The sequence below is a fragment of the Chaetodon trifascialis genome, chromosome 20 (assembly GCF_039877785.1).
Source record: "Chaetodon trifascialis isolate fChaTrf1 chromosome 20, fChaTrf1.hap1, whole genome shotgun sequence".
NCBI lineage: Eukaryota > Metazoa > Chordata > Actinopteri > Chaetodontiformes > Chaetodontidae > Chaetodon > Chaetodon trifascialis.
Window position 1 is genome coordinate 3,262,271 of NC_092075.1, and position 25,041 is coordinate 3,287,311.

A 25,041-nucleotide genomic window follows, 5' to 3' on the forward strand; every position below is an offset into this window, starting at 1 on the left:
CAACGTCTGCTATGACATCATGGAAGTGTTTCATGACATTTATAAATAAGCTGTCCAGGCCCATAATTCAGACATTTTTGAACTATTAGTCGGTTCGGGTGCAGGTACCTGCCCTCAGCCTAACAATAAACAGTAGATATGCATGTAGATTTAATACTAATATTATTCTAAAGTCAGTCAAACTTCTACAGTCTTGCAGCTTCGTGCTCAACATCTGCTGAGGATGTCATAGAAAAAACAAAAGTGTGTAAGAGAGAAATAGCTGAATAAATGAACCCAGATGACTTTGCCGACGGGCCAAGTCGAACTCGCGCTGCGCAGCCAAACATTGTTCAAACCCCTGGAACTTTATTTAAACTTCTGCTGATCTGAGAGGTCTCCAGAGATACCAAACATGTCAGAGTATATAGAATGAAGGACAAGACGTTTGGAGTATTTTCAGCCGGTGAAACAGTGCAGACATAGAAATCATGGCGTCATGGGTTTGAATTTTCACAACCAAATGAGGAAACAGAGGAAAAACTGTGCTAAAGGGTGATTGAGGGCCACACAGAGGAACTCATGTCTCTGGATTTGTGATTGTTCTCGGAATGAAATCTAACATTAAACCCCTTGAGAACCAAATTCTTCTGTTTGCAGATAAGGCCGTCTGTCGCCACCGTCTGAGTTCTTCACGAAAGAACGTGTATTAAATGAAGGCCATGGAAAGTGAAAATACTTTAAGAGGCTGCAGATAATTAAAATCTAATGCATGTCACATTCAGGGGCCGCACAACATGTGTCTGAGGGCCGCCAATGGGCCACAGGCCACGCTTTGAGAAGCTATGTCTTAATTGTATTTTGGAATAATTAAAATACTACGTAAGGATCCCCAGTACCACATTCAGGTGGATGTTGTGCATGTTGACAGGCAGTGGTGGAATGTAATTAAGTACATTTACTCATATTCTTCACTACAGTCTTGAAGTACTTGTGCTTTATTCGAGTATTTCTATTTCATTTAAGTACAGCAATACCACATTGCCATAAGTATAACCATAACATAACCATAAGTTAAAGTACAAATGTATTCGCATCAAAATATACTTAATGTAGCAAAAGTAAAGGTACACATTATGCAGAATAGCCATTTATTTTATTATACCATTGGTTCATAATTAATGTGTTCATCGCTTCACTGCTGCAGCTGCTTAAGGTGGAACTCATTTTAATGACTTCACTTCCTGCAGGCCAGCGTGTGAATTTACCTCCAGGTATCTGTTAATTCTTTATATGTGGATTATGTTTTAATTAATAATCTGAAACTGGGATTAAAATGGTCAAATAAACGTAGTAGAGTGAGAAGTACAATATTTCCCTCTGAACTGTAGAGGAGTAGAAGTACAAAGAAGCAGAAAATGGAAACACTTAGGTGAAGTACAAAGACCTCAAACTTGTCCAAAAGTACAGCACTTGAGTAAAAGTACTCAGTTACTTTCCAATCCAAGCATCTGGAGGCTTCTTCCAGCTCTCTCCACGGTCACCTGAAGGTAAAACACACCTGGGAGTCCAGTCATCGCATCAGCTGGACTCTGCCGCCCCCTGCTGGACTTCCCTCTCATGTGCATTTTGCTTTAACGCTGAGGTTTGAGGAGTCAAACAGTTTGAGCCTCCACAGCTGTAAAACAACAGATGGGCGATGAAGAAGCCGCTGTGCAAAGCTTGCGGGAGTCCTGACTGCGTGGAGCTGATTACGCAAAGGTTTTGCACAAAGTTCCACCTTGTGCGCGCTTTCTTTTAGAAGTTGCATTAAAGTTATCTTTCCCTACTTCTGTTTTAATGAAAGGGAATAATGAATCTCTGCAGTTTATCCCACGCTGCAGAAGCCGTCGGCTCCAGCAGGGGAAGTCCTCTTCCCTGTTGCTCCTGCTCTTGTTCCCCGCTGCTCCCTCCCCCTTCCCGGCTCCTCCTCTGTCGGGCTGCTCGGTCTATCGAGCGAGCTTCCCAAACTTTCCGTGCCAAAGCTTCCTGAACCTCTGAATTTAGTTATATGTGGCGCAAAGGGCGACAGCTGAAGCCGATGGAGGGAGTCGTGTAAATGAAGCCGAAATATGGTTCTTATGACCGAGCAGGCGGACAGACCCCTGACCCCGTTATCCTCACCGGAGCAAGTTTCCCACAAGGACTCCCGGGGGACGCGGTCGACGTAAGTGTGGATAAGATGGAGAGGAAGGCCTGGTTTGCCTTCCAGCTGCAGTCTGTTCAGGCCTGATGCGTTGTGGTTGTTTGCGTGCATATCGTGTTTTCTGAATTAAAGGGCTGTGCTGACTTTTAATGGTTGCATGAGACGCGTACGTGGCACAGAAGAGGCGCAGATGGAGTTAATGTGCACGAGAAGCTTTGCCTGGCAAAACATTTCACGCTGAGTTGCAGTTGTGAGTGAGAGCTGATCGGCTGCTTTGATGCGTGACTCTGCTGCACAGTTCATGCGTTACGACAGTCCTGTGCAGGTGAGGTGGTGCAGGTACAGACAGAACATGTGATGTCTCCAGGTTTGAGGTGGAGAATGGAGGCGAGAGGAGGCAGAGGAGGCCTGGACGGTCACCTGCAGACCTCCACCTGTGTCTGGACGCGGAGACAGACCCCTCAGAGTGCAGGAGGAAACCAGCCGGCATGAGGTGAGGGAGGGTGTGCTGTCCTCTGTGAGGCTGCTAACTGATGGACTAAACAAAACATCTGAAGGAGGAAGTGTGATGGGCTTTTCCACTTTTAAGAAGAAAACACTTGTTAGATTTATGTTTTGTTTTATTAATTTAAGAGCATTGGCAGCATGTGTGTGTAAGTAGATACATAGTTTAAGCGTGGACAAACACAGAATTCACACAGACTTGTCAGACATTAGTGTTAAATTAAGAAAAGCTAATTAATTGGTAATTAAAGCATTGTTAGTTGTAGCTCTACCAATGACCAAAATTAATATTTTGAACTGCTAAAACAAGTGAATTTAATGTAGATTCCTTAAATCTTCCTAAGTTTTTTACGGTAACTTTAAGTGTTTTTTTAATGCTAATATACATCAAATATTCTTTTTTAGTGGTTCATTCAAAGCTAAATCTATTACTAAGTAACGCCCTAAACATGAAATCGTATCACAGCCTAAACTGGACTCATTTCACTGAAGCTGTCTGTAAACTGTCTTCTTCACTGGCTGTAATTCCTAAGTGTACACCTGTGTAAGTGCTGTTTACAGATTTTGCTGTTGCTGTGTAAGCAGCCCTTATGCAACCACAGCTGACACCCAACATGCAAAGGCATGAACCATGTTTACCTCTGACTAATATCTGTATATAGATCTGCATGTACAGATATGCAGAAGTGAGCATATAATTGTGTTTTATTATGAGTTAAAACACTGTAACTGTTCCTGCAGTCGCTGATGAATCTTACCTGTCCTCTCAGGTGTTACCTCGCTGCTTAAACATAAACACTGACCTTTTATTTGTCAGGTTGAAACCTGTGGAGCAGCTTTCGCCCATGCTGAGCCCAGCGAGCGACTTCGAAGCAAAGTTTGAAAGGAAGAAGTCTCAGCCCAGCCACGTAGGGACATCGTCCCGCCTCACAGTTCTCACCAAACTTAACACAAATTTGACACGTTTTTAGTTTCCCTCATGAAACAAATGTCTGCTCTGTTCTTTTCAGTTATCAAAGACAAATGCTCACTATCATAAGTTATTCAAAGAGGTCAGCAAAGACGAGATACTCAAACAAAGTAAGTTTCAGCTTCTCCGTTTCTCTCCGAGAGGCGAAGAATTGTTCGATTGTTAATGAGAGTGTTTGTGCCAACAGGTTACACCTGTGCCCTGCAGAGAGACATTTTATATCAGGGCAAAATGTTTGTCTCTGACAACTGGATCTGTTTCCACTCCAAAGTGTTTGGCAGAGACACAAAGGTACGATACAGCGAACTGCAGCACAGAAATGATTTCCTGATTCAGAGCCGGGACCTTTAACACAGTGGCGTCTTCTCATCTCCAGATCTCAATCCCTGTGTTGTCTGTGACGTTTATCAAGAAGACTAAAACTGCTTTATTGGTGCCAAACGCGCTTGTGATCGAAACTACAAGTTATCAGGTGAGAAGACTGTTCAGACCGTCAGGTTTTCCTCTTCCGGCCTAAACATGAAGTGACTCTTAACGACTGTTTTCCAGCATGTGTTCGTGTCGTTCCTCTCTCGAAACACCACCTACAAGCTTCTGAGGTCCATCTGTGTCCATTTGGAGGTAAATAAGATCTTCTGGAAAACACTATTTGTAATAGTAATTGAACTTTTTTTTTCTAGTGTGAATAATCTGTGAAAATAGATCTGTAACAGTTATGAAAAATGAAAAAATCATCGACACCTATTAAAATTTGCATTTCTATGTCACAATGTGTTGAATATCTTTGTATGTTGGACTGTTGGCTGGATAAAACTGCAGTTTGAAGATATCACATGGGGCTATTTTCACTGTTTTACAGTCTAAATAAAAACACGTTAGCTGTAAACATGAGAAAATTGATTCAGCTGTCATGTTTGTATGCTAAATGTGAAGCTACCGCCAGTAGCCGGTTAGCTTAGCTTAGCATGAAGACTGGAAACAAGGGGAAACAGCTAGCCTAGCTTTGTCCAAAGTCACATATACCCAGTTTAAGTATAAAGATCCACTGTGTGTGACCTTCTTGACAGCTAATGGCAGACAATAGCAACTAGCTAACAAACAGTGGAGCATTTAGCTGCTAATGAGCCGGACATTTCCCTCAGGAGGCGGTGGAGACCAGAACAAAAAGTGAATGTTAGACTCGCAGTCATCAAGTGGCCACGAACACGAGCTAATGAAGGCTAATGTTGCTCTGTAACTGCTGTCGAAACCGGCAGCTGTTTGCTAACACGTTAGCCATTACACCTTTATAAGACGGTAATATTTCAGTGCTGTGTTTGTAGCTTGTATTAAAGCAGTATTAATGCTGCTTTAAGAACCTCTGCGTACTAACGTGTACTCTGTCGTTCCAGGTGGATAAGACCTGTAGCAGCCCCGTTACTTCCTCCTGCGAGAACAGCTTCAGGGTGAAGTGCCCATCGTCTCTTCCTCTGGTCAGGCAGCACTCTTTTCTACATGGTTTATTTATTTATTCATATATTTTCCATTGTGATTAAACATCTATTGAAACGCCTCCCTCTCATGTTGTACAATCCCCGCTCTGCATGAGGTATGCATTGTATATCTTCCTGTATGTGCGCTGCAGGACTTTTCCAGAGACTTCTCTGACCTCGATGGGGTTGTGCAACAAAGGCGGCAGGAGATGATGGAGAGCAGCAGCTCCGGCTCTCAAACTCCAGATTATGATAAAATAACCGGTGTGTGCTCCGTCCTCCTCCCTCCATGTACACATCCACCCTCTCCAAAGCTACTGTACACACTTTGGGTTTTTTTGTGCTTAGCGTGTCAGGTGTCACTGTAGCTCAGACGCTCTTTGGTTTGCAAATAGCTGGAGTGAAGCCAAGTGAAATTTGAGCCATTGACACTTTGTTATAGTGAAGGCGGTTAGCGTGAAAACAGCGATGATCCTGCTGAATGATGAACATCCTCTGCTTGTTCTTTGTGTCAGTTTGATTTTTTTTAAACCTTTAAAGCGAAGTTCATGTTGATCTGTTTGTGCTTCTGTTGCTAATATTTACCGGCCGTGAGTCACAGCTTCTTTCTGTTTATTTGGGCAGACTTCACCGGCCTGCCGGGCACATTTCTCAGTGCAGTGAAGGGGGGAGAGGTTTCAGTCCACGCAGACATTCACCTCCAGGCCCCCAGCCAAAAGCACGGAGCTGCCGTTAAAAACGGTACTTTTAAACTGGATCTATTTGAGTGGAAAGGAGCTTTTTTATTCTGCTGTAGTTTGGGTTGCAGAGATTGCCAGAATCTGTACATATTTAAAGGGATAGCTTGACATTTCTGGCTGAGAGATTGATACCACTCTCATGTCTGTACTGGAAAAATGAAGCTAATGCACTGACTTAGCATAAACTCAGGAAACAGCTCTTTCACTTACACAGAATGAATAAACAAATATACAACATAATGTGTGAATTGAAGCATTTTTGATGTGCTGGTAGGCTGAATTTGTTAGCTGTGGAGTCAGGCTAGCTGTTTCCCGCTGTTTTCAGTCTTAATGCTAAGCTAAGTTAGCCGTCTCCTGCTTTATATTTCATGAGCGGTGTTAATCTTCAACTCTTTCATGTGAAAACAAATATTCCTTTAATACTGCAGCATGTTTACATTTTAAAAGGTTACATTTCACTACTGCTAGCATCTACCAGCTCAGTATTTCTTCTCTTTCGTTTTTCCTCGCAGGCTCTGCGAAGCCGACCCGGGGAGTCGCGCTCAAAGACAAACCCTCACAGCCCATGTCGCTACACGCCATCCTCCTCATCTACTTGTTTTTGTGAGTTATCTTTCATTACGTGGAACACGAGAAGCCGTGAAGACAAGTGTTAGATTTCTCCTGCAAGTCTGTTTCCATTGTTTGGGCGTGTTAGCGATTGTTTCCGTGCGGTGGGTGTCTGACTGTTCATCTGTCACTGTGTTTGGGCCTCTTCGCAGAGTTAGTGTTCTCGTTCTGTCCTCCTGTTACATGGCTTTCAAGATTGTGGCTCTGGAGCATCGGTTGAACTCCCTGGTGTCGATGGGGGAGCACGTTCGGAATGAGTAAGAGCTAACCTGTTGGAGAATTTAACATCAGAGACTCAGGCGGTGTTGGTTTAGTAAAGCATCGCACATTATTTGATCAGTGATTTAGTGCAAATCTTGTTGCAGAAACGCTGTGAGCCACAGATCCCAGAATGAAGTGAATGCTGAGATCTATGGAGAGCTGTCGACCAACTTGTTCAAGCTGGAGAAGGTTTGTCATCAAAATGTTATGAGTTGATGTGCATTGGAGGGAGTAAGCTCTGACTACAGGGAAGCTATTAAACATGTAAAATGCATGCGATTAATCAATTAGTTATGATCAATTAAAGTAATCACCAGCTATTCTGATCATCAATTAAGGATTTTTTATGAAAATTCTCTGATTCCAGCTTCTTAAACCTGATAATTCTCTGGTTTCTTTCCTCTTCTATGACAGTAATCTGAATATCTTTTGGTTGTGGACACAATAAGACCAAAAAACTAATCAATTAAGCAAGAAAATAATGGACAGATTCATCAACAATTAACACAATCATTCGAGGCAGCCTTGATTTTAATTAGTGAACAACATGGAGGCTTAATTTCATGCAAGAGATTATTAGCTTTTTGTACAGGAAGGGAATAACTCTTGACACCCCTCTCGTGTCTTTAGCTTAGCTTAGCATAGATACTGGAAACAGGGGGAAACAGTTAGCATGGCTCAGACCAAAAGGAATGAAATCCACGTTCCAGCACCTTTGAAGCTCGCTAATTATCACATTTGATCTATTTTCTTTAGTCTCTGCTGGTTAACTGGATAAGACCACAGACCAAAAAACAGACCCCCCCCCTCCATTGATCCACACCTTTTCCTTGAAATAACATTACAGAACCTATTAAAAGCAGAAGAAGCTGCATTAAGTTCATCTTGCTTCTAAACGTTTCACAACATATTATTAAAAACAACGAATAAAACATTATTCATTTCAAAATCCGACATTTATCTTCCTACTCGTGTCATTGTTATGAAGGTATCTGCAGTAGTTTATAGTCAGTTGTGGTTTAAAATGGTTTTACTGTGCATGTTTTCAGATGTCCTTAATTTTTCAAATCCTAGATTCAGAGGAACCTGCGGAAGCTACTTGAAGAGACTTGAAAAGAAGAGTTGTGTGCTGGCCGGTCCGGACAGAAAACAGGAGCTTTCCTTTCATTGGAAATGTTGATTTATCACTGAAGATCAGCAGTGGTCAGATCAGGTCATACAGAAAGCTTTCTTCAAATTATGTGAACTTTAACTTAAATTGTGCAATAATGGCTTCTTTCTCTTCCCACTCAGGACTCTTTCTGAACAAAATGTTGTGCTGGAGGGTGAACTGAAGCAGCCTGTTAGCGTGTCAGTGTTGGAGTTAGTGAAGAGACTTTTAAAGCGTATTTATCTGAGAGCTTTTATTTTGCATTTCACAATAGTGTGATTTTTGAGGTCCAAAGGTCTTATTTCAGTGTTTCCACACATTTCTTAAAAGGTCAACTTGTGCTGTTTTTTGTTTTTGTTAGAATTAAATTGCCAATAACTTATATTTATGTAAATATATGAATCAGTCAGCTGGGGATGTTGGTATGATATCTTTACTTTCATAGCACCTTCTTCTTTGTTTCGTAAAAAGATGAAATCATTTGCAAATGAAAGCAAGTCAACTGGGCTGAACAGGTATTTTCAATCCAAATGAGTTCCGGTCTGTAGCTTTTAACCCTGTACATGACAAGTTTGTTCACTTGTTTTACTCGTGTTTTTACTTTAAAACAATACGCTGAGTGTTTGCGCTTGAGGAGAGCAGTCATTCGTCTGAGGATGCATCACAGAGAAGAGCGAGCTCGTGTTTTCAGCTGCTCTGGTGTGAACCTTTCCGTCTACGTTCGGGTCTGCGCCTTCAGCTGTTGTGTCCGTCAGAAATAAAAGGCACTTGTGCGTTTTTACTTGTTCACCAGGTTTCTGTAAGGCTGAGGTGTGTCTCCATACAAATGTATGCAAACAGCTCTCGATTACGATCACAGGATACCAGAGGAGGCTCAGAGCCGGTGAGCGGCCTGCTGGCAGTGATGCAAGAAGAACATGGTTTACTTCAGAGGTGCAACGCAACAAAGTACATTTACTCATTCGCTCGAGTAGTGTCTTTAAGTACAGATTTGAGGTACTTCATTATTTCCATTTTATGCTACTTTATGCTCCTCTAGACTGCAGTTCCTCGAATGTCAACTTGAGCCTGGCTCCAAAAGTGTCCCTCCCCATAGACCCCCATATTAAAATGCCCCATTTTACAGCAGAAATGAACACGTTTACAGCCTGATTTGGTCTCTGCAGCTTCTTAGCTAAAGCTAACCTGTTCATAACGTTTAAATTATGTTACGGCTTAAAGTTGTACAAAGCCATGGGCGTGGCTGTTTTGAATGACAGGTAGTGGCTCAGTGTCACCAACCAGGGTCCTCCATTCAGCCTGCCACATCTCCACCCACGCTCCACCTCTTTGCCCATTTCTTTATTAGCCTGGAGTTTGGTGGAGTCAGGTGCTGGAGCTGCTATTGGCCTTTTGAAATGCTAAAAGATCCCATTGTGTCCATTTTCTATCCACAGGGATCACTGCTTCTTGGTCATGAATGCGGTCTTTGTGTCTGGATTAGATGAAGTTGCTCTGGTTCAAGCAGGCAAAGGGAAGACAAACCCGGCCGCTGCTCTTCTGCAGCTCCCAAACATAAACGTGGTGTTTGCTCTGGTTGAGTCTTTCCTCTCTATCTGCTGCTCTTTCCTCCTCACTCCCACTCTGCGGTGACTCATTTTCATGTTTTTCAGCTCCTGATTTCTTCTTTCTGTGTCATTTTTGAAAATATTTGTGTTGCTTGTGTGAACGCTTGTCGTGCTGGAATGAAAATGAGTCAGAAACACAAACACACAGTTTGTTGTGTGGTTTTCAGTCAAAAGCTGGAGACATGGACGATCACAGGCTGCTAATAGCATGTGAAATACAGCATGTGTGTTGGCTTCACATTAAAGCACATGAGAAGGAAGCATAACGTAGACATCTGTAAGAACATCTGTATAATAAGAACCTGATCCAATGCAAAGGCACGTCCGTGGCTCAAGTACTGTACTCATGCCGAATTTTGAGGTAGTTGTACTTCAGTAACTGTACTTTACTTCTACTCTGCAACATTTCAGAGGGAGACATTGTACTTTTTACTCCACTACATGCAGATTCAGAGTAATGATACACAATAAAATATGATGCATTATTTTAGGTTTAGGTTTTCACAAGCCAGCGGGGTGTAAACTAATTAAAATTAGCTCCACTTTCCTGCAACATTCACGGGGAGTACTCTGATTTATTATCATTTGTACTTTTGGTACTTTAAGTACACTTTGATGCTTGTACTTTTGCAGCAGAGCATTTGTGCACTGTGATGTTCCTGTTTTTGCTCCAGTAAAGGACCTGAATACTTCTCTATAAACACTTCATAAAGGGTTCCTGATTGTACTCTTTGTACTGTATATAAATAAATGTGTAAAAATATTCAGCACATTTCATACTGAAGATGTAACAGACCGCAGCAGGAAGCAGGAGCTCTGAAAACAGATGCAATGTGCATTTATAGAATCTCTTCTCTGGATGTTTATTGTGCTCCCACAACAAAGCAGCCCGCCCACTCCGGAGCTTTGGACCAATGGCATGCGCGCCTGCACACCTCGTCTGCCCATCAACCCGTGTCCAGCCCCCCGCATGACGTAACACCCAGTCTGGAAGTGCAATGGCGATATTGGACAATAACAGCCATCGCTTTTTGGGGACCACATCTATATTATGTGGCTAACGTTGAAGAAAACACCTCCAGTCGGCTGCAGAACCACACATCGTATCGGCACACAGCGCGAGCGACGACCCGCGAGCAGGAAGGTGATCTCACAGCCTGTGCACGCGATGACAGTTTAGACCGAAACGCAGGTAAGCGCAAACTCTGGCTTTTGCAAAAGCGTTTCCAGTAAACGGTGTCTCTCATCCAGCCAGCTCGAGGTTTGAAAGGGGCGTGGCGGCGTGCTGGGTACCACTTCTGACCAAAGGATGCTGATAGCTTAGCAACAGCGACAGGGAAGGAGGAAAGCAAGCGGAGCAGAGACAATGGATGTGCCATTTGTCAGCATCGTTGCTGGGTAGGCTGAGCTGAGCGCGTGCATTGTTTGAGCAGGAAGAGAGGATCAGCATCAGATTGTGCCAAGTCGAGCTCAAGGAGCCGTGGATGCAGAGTGGGGATGTAAACAAAGGGTGTGGGCCTGTCAGCTGGCCTGTGATGCTCTGCCACAGAGAGGAACCATTACTGCTGCTCTCCAAACGTGGAGCACGCTCATGTTTGATGGCGTCCAAAGGCGCATTCATCCCAAACTGTTGCATCCGCGTGAACTTCTTCCTCACGCCTTGCCTCTCTCTCCCCAGGTGTGACGTGTGAACAGGCGCCATGGCCGCACAGGAACCGTCCCCCCCTTCGTCCATGGAGAGCAACAAACCGGGCTTCCCCAAGAAGATCCTGGGCAACAAGCTGGAGGACAAGCACCTGTGCAACTGCTGCCACAACATCCTCCGCCGACCGTTTCAGGCCCAGTGTGGACATCGCTTCTGCTCCTACTGCTTCAACAGGACCGTGAGGTGACCGAGGGCCCACTCACTCTGAGCGGAGTACTCTGATCTTTAAGTTTAGAGTACAAGTAGCAGCGCCACAATCGGGAAGTACTCAAGTCATGCATGCAAGAATGTAGTAAAAGTACAGAAATATCTAAATGTAGTGAAGGTATCAAAGTGTTCGTGGCTTTAATGTTGCAGCTGCTAAAGGTGGAGCTCATTTTTATGACTTTATATGCTGCTGAGTATCTTCATTCAGCCTTTATGAGCTGAATTATATTTTGTGTTAGTAATCTGAAATCTAAAAAGTTTTTAAATGAATATTTCTCTCTGAATTGTAGTGAAGTAGGAACAGAAATCTGAGATAATCCAGTAAAATACAAGCTCAAAATTGTACTTAAGTACAGGAGATGTGTAAATGTACTGTGTGCATATTTTGCATGTGCAGTATTTCAGTGTGTAATGTCGTTTTATTGCAGTAATGGACCCCAGAAATGCAATGCCTGCATTAAAGAGGATATTTTTGAGGAGCCCACGTCGATTTTGAAACAAGGATGTGTGAGTTTTGACGTATTTTCTTCCACTTCACGAATGTCTTGAAAGTTTTTGTTGAATTAAAGGGGATTTCTCGATGTGGTTTACACACATCATCGGTCTCATGGCGTCTCAGGAGTGTTTTAATCACAGCAGTCACAATTCTGCCTTATATTCTCCATGAATCCATCAAACTTTTGCTCTATAAAAAATGTAAATGTCCATCACAGCTTCCCAAAGCTCGAGCTGAAGTCTTCAAATGTCTTTAAATTTGCTTGGAATATAAGTGTATACATGTAAATAATAATAGTAACACAGTCTCAGCTTAATTTTGACCAGGTTAAACCAGTGTCCATTTCATTTTGACCAGCTTTAACCAGTTTTAACCAGTCTCAGATCCATTTTTGACCAGTTTTAACCAGTCTCAGTTTCATTTGACCCAATCCCAGGTCCATTTTGACAAGTTTTAACCAGTCTCATCTTAATTTGAACCAGTCTTAGTTTCATTTTGACCAGTTTTAACTGGCCTGAGTTTTATATTGACCAGTTATCATTGTACAGTTTTAATAGTAAACATGCTGTGAAAAGAGTTTCTCTTTCTGTCATTAATATTTCCAGATGTTTGTCAGTCCTGCAGGTTATATACAGTTAGCTAACATCATCCAGTGGTTCCCAGCCTCGGGGTCGGGCCCTCCTGTCGAGTGGAAAAATATAGTATGAATTTCATTCTAGTAGTAGAATGAAATGGGAATAGTCAAGTACAGTACCTCAAAATAGTAAATGTGCTTTGGCCACAGATGCAGAGATTTCAGCCATCTTCATCACAATATTTTATATTATTTGTCCAAAACTCCAGTATGCTTCTCTTTTAGCCCGTTTTGACCAAACAGCTGCTGGTAGCAAAGAGCCACAGGAACAAACTGCTGCTGAGGAATTACACTGATGATGAATGAAAGCACAGCGTTCTGTTTTCCTTTGACTTGATTTGACGCCATGACCACATTTTTCTCTATGAACATGTGCAAACTGGACAGAAATCCATTCCTCGCTATAACGGATGAGAACGGACTCGCCCGTCCCGCTCTGATTCGACATTTACGGCCACAGTGAAGGCTTGTTCAGACCAGAAGCGAAAAGCTGCCTCGTGCTTTATTTGTGAGCAGAACAAATGCAGCTGCTCGTGAGTCCGTCCTCAGAACACGAGCTCGCGCCCTCAGCTGATCGCAGACGCCGACGAGAAGGAGAAAAGTACACAAAGACATTCACACAGCTGGAGCAGCTTTCCTCATCCTTTTGTTTTCTCCTGTTTTTTCAGGCTTTTCCTGACAACGCGGTTCGAAGGGAAGTTGAGCACCTTTCAGCTGTTTGTGTCAATGAAAGCTGCACTTGGAAAGGCACCATTAAAGAGTACGAGGTGAGCTGACTCCCCTTTGTTCTTATTGTTTCAGATGACGTCTGTGAACTGATTCATCTGCGTTTTGCTAGCTTAGCTAGACAGCAAAGGCTCCCAGCTCACCTTAAACTCTGCGTCTTACAGCTAAACCACGAGGGCAAGTGTGAGTTCATGATCATCCCCTGCCCCTCCTGCAAAGAACACATTCGCTTCAACGAACAGGAGCGCCATAACGAGCGAGAGTGCCCGGAGAGGACGCTCAACTGCAAGTACTGCAAGGAGCCGTTTCACTTCAAGAACATCAAGGTTTGACATGATTTATTCAGACCCGCTCGGATGCTACGCCGCGCATCACAGCAGCCGTTTGCGTGTCGTTAAGAGAAAGTGTTGTTTTTCAGGCACATGACGAGATTTGTCCCAAGTACCCGATGATCTGTGAAGGCTGCGCCAAGAAGAAAATACCCAGAGAAAAGGTGAATCTGTGATGCGGATGTGGAACAGTCCCACATAGCTGCTCATCCTCAGTTTGTGCCTCTCGTGTTGTGATTACGCTCAAGTCGCAGAGCTGAGCGTGTTTTTCCTTAAAGAACATAAAATTGGAAAGATTTGAAGAACGCTCTTCTCAGAGTATTTCCAGAATCCTCAAAGGCTCTTCCCTCCAACCGTCTGGAGGAAAAACATGGAGGGAAACAGGGTTAAAAATGTTTTTTATCAATGGAGGATTCTGTAATGGCTGCACGGTGGCGCAGCAGGTAGTGCGCGTGCCTCACAGCAAGAAGGTTGCCGGTTCGATCCCCGGGTCAGACGGGGCCTTTCTGTGTGAAGTTTGCATGTTCTTCCCGTGCATGCGTGGGTTCTCTCCGGGCACTCCGGCTTCCTCCCACAGACCAAAAACATGCTCATTTAGGTTAATTGATGACTCTAAAATTGTCCGTAGGTGTGAGTGTGAGCGTGAATGGTTGTTTGTCCTTGCATGTGGCCCTGCAATCGGCTGGCGACCGGTTCAGGGTGTACCCCGCCTCTCGCCCATTGTAACTGGGATAGGCTCTAGCCCCCCGCAACCCCGAAAGGGATAGGCGGTATAGATAATGGATGGATGGATGGAGGATTCTGTAAATATCCTCTAAACCTCTTCTGGGTTCTTCAAAGATCAGCATGCATGTTCTTCAGAAGGACTGCAAGCTTGAATGTAAAGAAGCACAAACCGCAGGAAGTCGCTAAATATGCTAATAATCCTTTTTACTGCTTTCTTTTCAGTATGTGGATCATATTAAGTTCTGCAGCAAATTCAGAACTCCGTGTCGATTTCATGTGGTGGGATGTGATATGTCTGTAAGTAGCCGATTGTCCTCTTAATGTCCTCACTTTTAGACACATTCAGGTTAGGGACTGTCTGAAAATGAGAGGTCAGAGGGAGCGTCATGCATTTTTTTTTCTTTCTCTCATCAGATTAATTCTTTTGAAAATAGTTGCATTACAAAGCTTTGGTGTTCATACATAAGCTGAGCCCCCCTCCCCATCCCAATCATTTTCATACCCTTATCGGGATGCATGTATTTATGCCGTCTTTTACATTTTCCTCCATTCTCGCAGGTGGAAAAGGAAAAGATTCATGACCACGAGCGCGGCTTTGCCTACGAGCACCTCAATCTGTTGCTGCACTACATTATGGGCATGAAAGTGAGCATGGAGGGCCTGCAGCCCCAGGGACTGGAACTAGCTGGACACAAACTGGTGGAACTGCAGCAGTCCCTCAGAGAGCTTGAGGCCAGAGTCTCCCAGCTTAGCACCACCTCCTCTGGGCCTCCCGTGCAGGGAGCCACCGCCGCCGCCTCCTCCTCATCCTCCAGCTCCGGTCCTCCTGGTCCACCTGCCTCAGCTCCTCTCCCTCCACCGCCCACTCTGGCTCCCACTCTGTCTGTGTCTACCTCCTTCACGCCCCTGCCCAGCTCGGTGGGCGCGGCTCTGGAGCTCCAGCTCCACAGCGAGAAGACCAAGGTGGCCGAGCTGGGTCGCAGGTGCACGGAGCTCGAGGTTAAAGCCGGCACGTTCGAAAATGTGGTGTGTGTCCTGAACAGAGAGGTGGAGAGGTTTGCCACCACCATGGAAGCCAGCAACCGCCAGCACAAACTGGACCAGGACAAGATCGAGGCTCTGAGTAACAAGGTTGGAACAGATCCAACAACTCAAATCTGCCAGAAATCAGAGAAAACCAGCGCTCCTTATAACTGCAGAACTTGCCTGAGAATCATCACATTTTTAAGTTTTCTTCAGTATCAGAGTAATCCAGTGAGAGCTGTCCATATATCCGTGAGCACACTGCAAACAGCAGCTGCTAATGGCTGATTCGGCAAACCTTTCATCGTGCCAGTTGCTAAAATGTAAAGAAACATGGGCTGAAAACACAAGTTGTAGCCCTCAGCGTTACTCAGTCCATTGTGATTATACTTCCTGTTTACACCCACCAAAGCATTCTGGGAGTGTAGTTTCAAAACATGAGTGCTCATCCTCTAAATGGAAATAAGACAAAGTAGAATAAGTTGCACTATGAATGCAGTTCTTGGTTCTTACATACCTGAAACGCTGACACTCTGCTCTGTGCGTTTACATGCAGATATTGATTTACAGCATGTGGTGTTATGAACACCGCGTGTTTGTTTCTCAGGTGCGACAGCTGGAGAGGACAGTGGGGCTGAAGGACCTAACCGTAGCCGAGATGGAGGGTCGGCTGAGGGAAATGTCTGCCACCACCTTTGATGGCGTCTTCGTCTGGAGGATCTCTGATTTCGCCAAGAAGAGACAGGACGCCATCGCAGGTCGAGCCCCTGCCATGTTTTCCCCAGGTAACACAGCTGCATGATACACAGATGGCTCATCCAAAAGGGACCTGAGGACAGCCAGCTCTGGTTCAGGATGCTCACGTTAGCACATGTCAACAGGTCCAGCTTACTAGAAACCGTATTTTCTCTTCCCTCTCAGCCTTCTATACCAGTAAGTACGGCTACAAGATGTGTCTGCGGATCTACCTGAATGGCGATGGGACGGGGCGTGGCAGCCACTTGTCCCTGTTCTTTGTGGTGATGAGGGGACTGAGTGACGCTCTGCTCAAATGGCCTTTCAACCAGAAGGTAAAGGACCCACAGACAGATCTTTCCAAACAGTTTTTGTCCACTGAACAGCTCAGGTCGTGTTTGTCTTAATTACTGAAGGACCAGGCTTCACCTCTAACGCTAACTGCTCTCGCAAATTAAAGATGCAGATTTTTTTGTTATCTGTTCACAACATAGACATTTTTCCAAAAAGCTCTCACATGTATATTCCCTCAGATACAAATGTTCAGCAGCAGGAAACACTTCCCTTTTCACTCCTTTGCAAAGAGAAACACAGCGTGAACACACATGATAATATGAAATTTATCTTATTTCCAGGTGACTCTGATGCTGCTGGACCAGAGCAACCGGGAGCACATCATCGACGCCTTTCGACCCGACGTCACTTCCTCTTCCTTCCAGAGGCCTGTGAGCGAGATGAACATCGCCAGCGGCTGTCCGCTCTTCTGCCCGCTCTCCAAGCTCGACGCCAAGAACTCTTACATCCGTGACGACACCATCTTCATCAAAGCGATCGTGGACCTCACCGGCCTCTAGGTGGCTCCACGGAGCGGTACAGCTTGGCAACCGGGCAGCTCTGTGACCATTAAGGCTTCATTTCGGCTCAGTCGTGGTCCCTTTAGGGCTCTGTTCAGGCATCTTCCTGTCCCCTGCTGCTTTAGGGAGACAAACCTGCTTGCAGCTGAAGGCTGCATGCGGCTGCAGTTTGCTGCGTCCAGACGGCGCCGGCATCGTCACATCCGGCGGTCTCGATTCGAGAACCGCCGTCATTGCTGTCCTTTTTTGGGTGCACAACTTATTTTTCCCTTTCTTTCGACATCCCGACACCACTCCCATGGTGATAAAATGTCACTTCAGTTGTGGTTTTCAGTTTAAGGACACAGAAGCAAGCGCCAGTGCAGCGTGGTCAGTGCAGTAGAAGCAGAGATGTTGAAGCTACGATGCGTTTATGTTTTCTTTTAGCTCCGACAGTACGCGTAAAGACTCGGGACGCTGCAGAACAGACTGCGTTAGAAGAAGATTGTAGATTACAGATAGTTGATGTGATCATTCTGGTGTCACTGTAGGAAGCTGGCAGTAGACTTATAATAGAGTTAGAGCATGGCTTGGTGCAGTTTTTGCTTTTTCCTGCAGGTTGTGGATATTGTGAGCTTCTCAATTCCAGTGTCGAGTGAATTTGCATAGACAAACGTGGAGTTATGTTATGAATAAGATTACAGGCATCTTTTTTTTTGTGCAAAGTGCATGCCGTTGGCGTTTAAGTATGAAATTGCTCCTTATTTGGACTGAGCTTCATGAAGGTTCCTTGTTTGTTGTTGAACTTGTTAGTGAATTAGCCATCCGTGATGGTGGACATTGCCTGCATGTCTTTGGAACCAGGCTACTTACATGTAAAGTTAGTGTTGCGTATTTGTTCCTATTAGGGGTCGGTGGTTATGATTGGTGGTTTGGTACATCTGTGGAAGATACAGTGGAGTTACCAAGGAGTCAGGGCAGCTTGCCAGTCAAGCCTGAGGCATAAAACTTACATGTGTTTTTGTCTCTGACAAACGTACATAGCGGGAGTTTTCCCCCTCACTAGCTCACATCTCAACACATAGTGCTGTGCCCCACCACAGATTGAGGTTAACACAGATTCCACGAAATGAAGGAATTGTCCGTTCCTTGTTTTCTGTCCATACGGTATCCAGTGCATATGTGTTTCTGCTGCTCTAAGATAGAATACTGATGTGAATCTAATATATATGTTGGTGCAAATATACTTGAGGTAAATGTGTGTGGAGAGGCTGAAACGAGGTGAAATGAAAACGAGAGACTGTCGTGCTTTGTCATAGGTCGCGGGCCGTTATTGACGTTATTTGTTGCAGATCGATGCTCGGTGCAGCCCCAGGATGCTCTTTGAACCTCAGCGTTTCAACGTGCTCTCACTGATTTCCAATAAGGCACCACAAATCTACATTATGCTCAAAGTGACATGTGACTTTTCTACGTGTCCACCAGAGACTGCTGTTGTCCTTACTTGGCATGCATGCTGAGGTTTTTAAGGTTCCCGCTGGCCTGTTTGAAAACCAGTCTCGACCTGTGTTGAAGCCTCTCTGTGCATGGGAGGCTTCAATTCACATTCACTGTGGAGTTTCACATCGGTTTACTCCGTGAGCCACGTGTGAAAGCATTTATTTGTACTCGTTTGGATGAAAATACATAATCATAGAATAGTTATTATGTTATAACTGGCGCTGCGTCTGTTCAACAGGAGCACCTGCCTATATTCATAGCAATTTATAAATATGTATCTTTCATATCATAATGTTGAAATAATCTATATATCAATGTTAATATACACAAGATGTTATAATAAACATAGTATTACTGAATACCTTATTAATTCTATATCTATATACCAGCTTTTTGTTTGTCAAGATGGTTTGAACAGGCCAGGACGACCCCTTTGTGCAGTGAGGACTTACGATCCCTTCCAGAGTGCAATATATGATTATGTCTGTTAGACTTTGACGACACCTTGGCTTTAAGGGTTTACAGAGGTCATTCTCGACTCATTTGTTTACATTACTCATTACGGCGCCGAAGAACTGCAACCAATTCCGAACTCTCCGAGGAAAAATGGTGCTTTCCTTGTCATCGAGCGTTCGCGGCTCGACCTCACCGGCGTGGGAAATCTCGATCGGTAGCTCCTCGTGAGGCTATCTGGTGAAGTGAGCTGATTTTTAGGAAGACCATTTTAATGGCGAGGATTTCTATTCTTAAAAACTTTTCAGTGAAGACGGAGCGTGTGATGCGTAGGATTACATGAACTTTTTAAACCTTTCTTGTAATGTGCCAAAATCAAATATTACCTCCGTGTACTAACAAAGTTGTTTTGCAAGTTGTATTTTATGTTCTATGCGAAAATATGGTGCCAAATATGTTTATAATTAAGTTTGTGCTGCGTGCGTGTGTATGCGTGTGTGCAAGCGTGCCATTTTAATATGATGCATTGGTCACTTCTTCTGTAAAAGCACCAGAGATAATTAATACTGTCCCATGAAACTATCCTGAAATTACAGACCCTCCCAAGGTTTCCTGAATGTAAGCTTTAATTCAGCTGTTTCTTTTTCTGTCTGGAAACACAACAGCAGTTCTGTGATGTGACGCAGTTGACTTGAACGGACTTTATTCGTGCACTTTGTATTGGTTGTTTGTCCAAACAGGGTATTTTGTTGAGTGATTTATGTACCTTGAAATCAGAGCCATATATATTCTGATGTTGATAATTGATGTATTATGCTAAAAAGGACATGCAGTATGTATTAAAGTTTGCTGGTTTCAGCTTGTTGATCATGTTAGACTGCTTTTTAGTAGAAGGCTACTCACTAGCAGTGGTGGGAGAAGTTTTCAGACCCTTTACTTAAGTACCAGTGCAACAATCTAAAAATACTCCAACAGACGTATTATAATCAAAATATACTTAAAATATCAAAAGTAAAGGTACTCATTTTACAGACAAAATGAAAAAACTGCACAAGTTCATCTCCATTTTTCTCACTCTTTCCTCTTTCTATTAATTGCTGGATCATTTTACTGCTTTGATGTCAATCTATTATCAAAATAAAACCCTCTGAGTAAAGTACAAGTACATCAAAACTACTAAAGTGCAATACTTGTATACCTGTATTAAGTTACTTCCAATGACTTGTCACTAGAGGGCACTGTTGGTCACTGAATGAATGGCAGAAGCTGTTTCTTTGCTGTAGTTGCACACCATGAAAACAGGGATCATTGTACTTTTATGGGCAGTGTAATTTAGAAGCTATCTGCATTTTCATACAGATCAACTACAGATCATCCATTACTGGAAGTGAACTGTTGGGACACGTTTATAAAAAGAATGAAGTGGACACACAGGACAGTTTGACCCTCAGGACAATGCTGTACTGTCCACAGCTGGGTGCCGCCCGGATGCTAATTTAAAGAGAAGTGTTAGTTTCTTACTGTAAATGCTCACAGACAGAGCTGCTGTGCTGCTTTGCAGTTTTGGGGTGAGTCACAGACGCAGAGTACACGGAGAGTGAACTGATGAAAGACAGATTACCTTTGCAGGATGTGGTCGGATGAGGAAATGGGGACTAATGGAGAATATTTAGTTTCTCGTGACCGCTTTATTTTGAAATGAAAGCAAAAGAAACTTTAAAAAAAAAAAAAGTTTCTCTTTTTGCAGCCCTGTGCAGACCAAAGCTCTTTTCAATAATGAATCATTATAATTATAAAATGTAATAAAATTCAACACTTTACAGTGAAATAAAAGAATGAGACAATAATGAATGCACAATGATATTCAATTAGTGTACAATTTTTTAGAAATGTAAAAATCTGTTTTAAGTCAAGATGATGCTACTACTCAGTGGTGGTGTGGTGTTAGACTCACTCTCACATGACTTATTCCACCGGCCGGTGTATAAATCTAACGCACCTTTTCCAATGGCGCGGTTTATTTAACCGCGAGTCCCATAGACACCTGGCGTTGGACGTTACACTCACCTGAAAAGTAGCGTACCTGTCGCTGTTTTTCCTTACATCACTCCATAAGAAAGCCGACCTAATTGCTAACAGTTCAAACTCCCCGACGAAAAGCTCTGAAGACGGAATTAACCGCCCTCGTGTTGGCGCTCCGTCACTGTTGGCGACCATTAGCATAACGCCGGCTAGCTGCGGCCCCAAACGCCCACCTAATGTCGAGTTTTTATCCCCCTGTCCCGGCTTGGATCGACTCCTCAAGGGGTTATTCTTCGCTGAAATGGAGACCTCTGCATCACCTCACCAAGCTAAGTTTTTTCTTCTTGTGCTAACATGGATGTTGTGACTGGATTTTTGTACGTGTTTTATGCTAGCATAACATTACAGGCTGTTTGCTATGCTAGCATGAGGCTGCTGGTAGCACTAGCAGAATGTAGCTAACTTACGTTAGCTGAAAACATAAACTCAGTTATTGGAGGTACTTTTCGTGGTACTTTTTTTTCCACTCTACTGCATTTCACATGGATTTTTTGTGCTTTTTATTGGACTTCAAAATTATCTCTACGTCAAGCAATTACAACCGTAAAATCTTGCTTTTGCGCATGAGTAATAATAATCTAATGTTACGTTGGTATAATGGTCATAGGGCCATTTTTCAGTGTGGCAGTAGTACTTTTACTGAAGATTTACTGGATACTTCCTCCATCACTACTGCTGGTGTTGGTGTTGCACAGACCTGCTTGTGTATTATGTTTCAGCTGATTGCTGGTTTCTGGTCAGATGTACTGCTGCTATCCTGCCTCTGTGCTGTGTTTATTGTTAATAAGTCTAAATTTACTTTTGCACTGAGTGAGCTTATTTCCTTTTGGCTGTTCGGTGCTTGTCTCATGATGCTTTGCGGTTTGACGGTTTCATGGGCTAAAAGGTCTCGGTGGCATTCTGCACTCAAACTCATATCACCTTTTGGTTAAAGGTTATAATATCCACGTTTTGTTTTGACTGGTTCAGAGAGGTGTTGATTGAACTTTACAATCTTTTTTTGGCTGTAGTTTGTGATGCTGTTGAAAATGTTTGCGTCTTATTGCAGTTTTCTGGTAGTCTTGTGTCAAGTAGACTAGATATGAGAAACACCTCACCAGATGAACAACAGCCTCCATAATGTCACAAACCTGAACCAGTACCTCTTTGATCGTGATCTCACGTAGTTTTTGTGCCTTTACCTAATCAAACCTTAACCACCGGAGGATGCTTTTATTTTTCAAACTGTGAGAGATTTTAATAGGCACTGGCAGATGAGGATCAGGACAAGCAACATGTGTCGTAGTTAAATTTGCAGGACATGTTGTGCTGAAGTGAATGATGTTTGTGGGCTTTGAAAGTGGAGTCAGGCATGGGATAAACATTTTCTTTCCAACGCTGAAATGGACGGCTGCTGAGTGGAACAGATAACACACTCCTGCACATGTCTGTCTATTTCAGCTCCTCTGTTGCTAAGTGAATCTCCACAGAGATGTTCCAGTGTTGTCCTCTTTCTTGGAGGAGGTTGGCTGTTGTTTGGCACAGTCAGTTGCTGCACAGTTACACAGTGTTATGTTCATATGACTGCACAGCTCACTGCAAGTACATCACTTAGACCTGATGTACTTTTTGGAGCACATAGACCATAAGTGCATTTATCTTATTTGGCTTAGTAGTGTGGTATAGTTGACATCTATATTGGACATAGTGGGAAAGATGGTGGAAGGAAGAACTTTTGCTGTTCTAGACCAGTGGAGCAGGGACTACTTACAAACACAGTATGGAAATTCCTCTTTAGTGCTCATGAAACTATGGTAAGTTGTCCTTGTGTGCTTCTCAGGGGCAAACTGCTGACAGGAAAGCAGATGGGAAATTAATGAAATTTTGGCTCAAGACGTTCAAGTGTCCCTCTGCTTTCCTCTGTCAGATGAAGCTACGGAGTAGCAGGGGTAATAGTACTGCGTGTCCTCCAGTAATCCACAAAAAATGTTTGGACATGATGGTGACAAGACTCAAGTTGATGTTAAAAGGGCTTCTTTTAAAGTAATGATCCTTAAAAGGTATCATTTGAAAGCTTTTCTAAATTTGAGAGTTGAATTGGGTTAAAGGTGCCCTGTGGAGTTTTCTCGTAAATAAGCAAAGTTTCTGTTTACATTCAGTGTTTTTCACCAAAACATACCGTGTGTATTCTTGAGCTCCAGCAGATGTGTTCAGTGCATTGTCGTCCTCATTAAATATTTGCATTTCCCATTTAAAAAAGAAAATAAATAAATTCAAATTCAGCATTGTTTACATCCATGCGTAATCTGAATCACGTCACCTGTGTCCTCGTGTATGTGCATGGAATAAACAAAATGGGGACACGCTTGAAAAATTGTAGGTTTACAGTATACTACTGCTCAAGGGTTGGTAGTAACATGCCAAGATATGCTGTCAGCAAAGGCAGGGAAGAAGACGACAGCAAGCTAGTAAACATGGACGTAAACAGTGCTGGATTTAAACAAGCCCACAGGAGGTGTGCCAGGCTTTGACATCGCGTCCAAACCTTGTCACATGATGCACACATGCACAGAAGACTTTTTTCCCCATTGACGAATATTGTGAAAGTGTTAATGTTAGTTGTGTATATGGGTTTGTATGCTCATTTCTGAGGGTGAGTCATTGAAAACTGGTATAATAACAGTACTTGACATGTAAATGGAGTAGTGCAGCAGTGACCTGTCACTGGCAGACAACATGGACGGTTGCTTTCAGGTAAACAAAGCAGTTGTTTGATATTCTTTAGACTGAAAAGCAGTGCTCTTGGTGTGAACTCCTCACTATAAAATGCTGAATTGACTTTTGTTGTCTATCTGGTCAAGAATTGTGCATTTCCTGAACGCGAGAGTAGACTCTATCAAACCCACTTAACCGCTGTGTTTGAGCCTTGGCTGTCCTGCAGAGGGTCCGTTTGATAAAAAGTAATCTGTTACATCAAGTTTAAAACATTTCTATTGCATTGTTGAAGTTTGATTCATCCACTACATGATTAGACACATTTTCTGAAGACAAAATGTGCTTCTCTAGAGGTGAACTGACATTGACACAGCACAGCCGAGTTGGACGTCGCCATGCTCTGTTTCGGACTTGGCTTGAATGAAACAATCAAGCAGCAATGTGTACATAAGCCAGACATCGAGAATGATGACGGCATATTCAGAAGACCTCACCACTTTTGGATTGCTCTCTTTAAGTCAGATATTCAGCGCTGATGCCAGCAGCGTACCTCAGACTAAACAATCAGAGTAATGAATGTGCTGTTATGTTCATGGAATGTAGTGCAGCTTTGACCTATTGTAGGATTGCAGGCATTTTGAGCGTGATTCAGAATCATCACAGAGGCATTTATTAAACTCTGTGTGTCTATTTACTTCTGCCTCACATTGGGCATCTTCTACTTCTATAAGAGGGTAAAGATCAGCTGTTACACCTGGAAAGGGCTTGTCCTCAGATGTTACTGACTTGAACTGACCTTGTTGGATTTATGGACCCCATTTACACCCGTTAATGAAATGAGATCTGTATCTGGATATGTTATCCGGATAATGACTTTGTGTTTGCACCTGGTATTTTTAATGCATTCTTTTTATCTCTTGTTATACCGGTATTGCTTTCATTTTTCACACAATTGAATAATGCCTCCTTTGCTGCTTTTATGGCACAGAACAGATGTATAACCAGAAATTAGAGGTGCATCTCTTTCATACGCCAAGAAGTCACTTTCACAGGGTGTCATTTTTTGTTGAGTTTATATTTATGTTGTAGCATTCTGATGTTTCCCATGATGATAAAAAGCAGGAAAGGCTTAGGTCTCCATGTCTTCTCCTGCACTTTCTCTCTCCCTTTTTGTCTTCCAAGGTCAGAAAGCACGAGTTATCCAGCTCAAACTCATTTGTACAGTAGCAACAGCTGATGTCTGATGTCACCATTTTAAAGACTGTGTGTAATGCAACTTAACCAGACAAGAAGCTGGAACACTCAGCTCATTTCCCAGATATGTGGCTGCCCAAAGTATTGTGGCTGGAGAGTGCTGGTGAAGTTAATGAAGTGCATTTATTAGAAATGAGGTGGTCAGCAGGAAGGAACAGTTTTGAGTT

General features: G+C 43.3%; 2 protein-coding genes across 3 annotated transcripts; both read left to right on the plus strand.

Moving 5' to 3' along the window:
- The first annotated feature begins 1,940 nt into the window (after positions 1–1,940).
- LOC139348638 (GRAM domain-containing protein 2B-like) lies at positions 1,941–8,658 on the plus strand. The gene is made up of 14 exons (XM_070988899.1): positions 1,941–2,185; positions 2,532–2,657; positions 3,486–3,576; positions 3,679–3,748; positions 3,826–3,929; positions 4,015–4,110; positions 4,188–4,259; positions 5,030–5,110; positions 5,263–5,374; positions 5,735–5,851; positions 6,363–6,453; positions 6,612–6,716; positions 6,825–6,909; positions 7,795–8,658. Exons 1-14 carry the CDS (start codon positions 2,091–2,093, stop codon positions 7,831–7,833), a joined length of 1,284 nt encoding a protein of 427 aa, XP_070845000.1. The 5' UTR covers positions 1,941–2,090; the 3' UTR covers positions 7,834–8,658.
- Positions 8,659–10,408: 1,750 nt separating this feature from the next.
- On the plus strand, positions 10,409–19,700 carry LOC139348637 (TNF receptor-associated factor 2-like). Of its 2 annotated transcripts, XM_070988896.1 has the most exons (11): positions 10,409–10,669; positions 11,156–11,365; positions 11,818–11,896; positions 13,188–13,286; positions 13,410–13,571; positions 13,664–13,738; positions 14,523–14,597; positions 14,859–15,431; positions 15,931–16,108; positions 16,245–16,393; positions 16,694–19,700. In XM_070988896.1, the coding sequence occupies exons 2-11, from the start codon at positions 11,178–11,180 to the stop codon at positions 16,910–16,912; spliced, it is 1,797 nt and encodes a 598-aa protein (XP_070844997.1). In that variant the 5' UTR covers positions 10,409–10,669; positions 11,156–11,177; the 3' UTR covers positions 16,913–19,700. The 2 variants fall into 2 exon arrangements, with proteins under 2 accessions (XP_070844997.1, XP_070844999.1); XM_070988898.1 differs by lacking the exon at positions 10,409–10,669 and having other exon boundaries at positions 10,792–11,365.
- Positions 19,701–25,041: the final 5,341 nt, after the last annotated feature.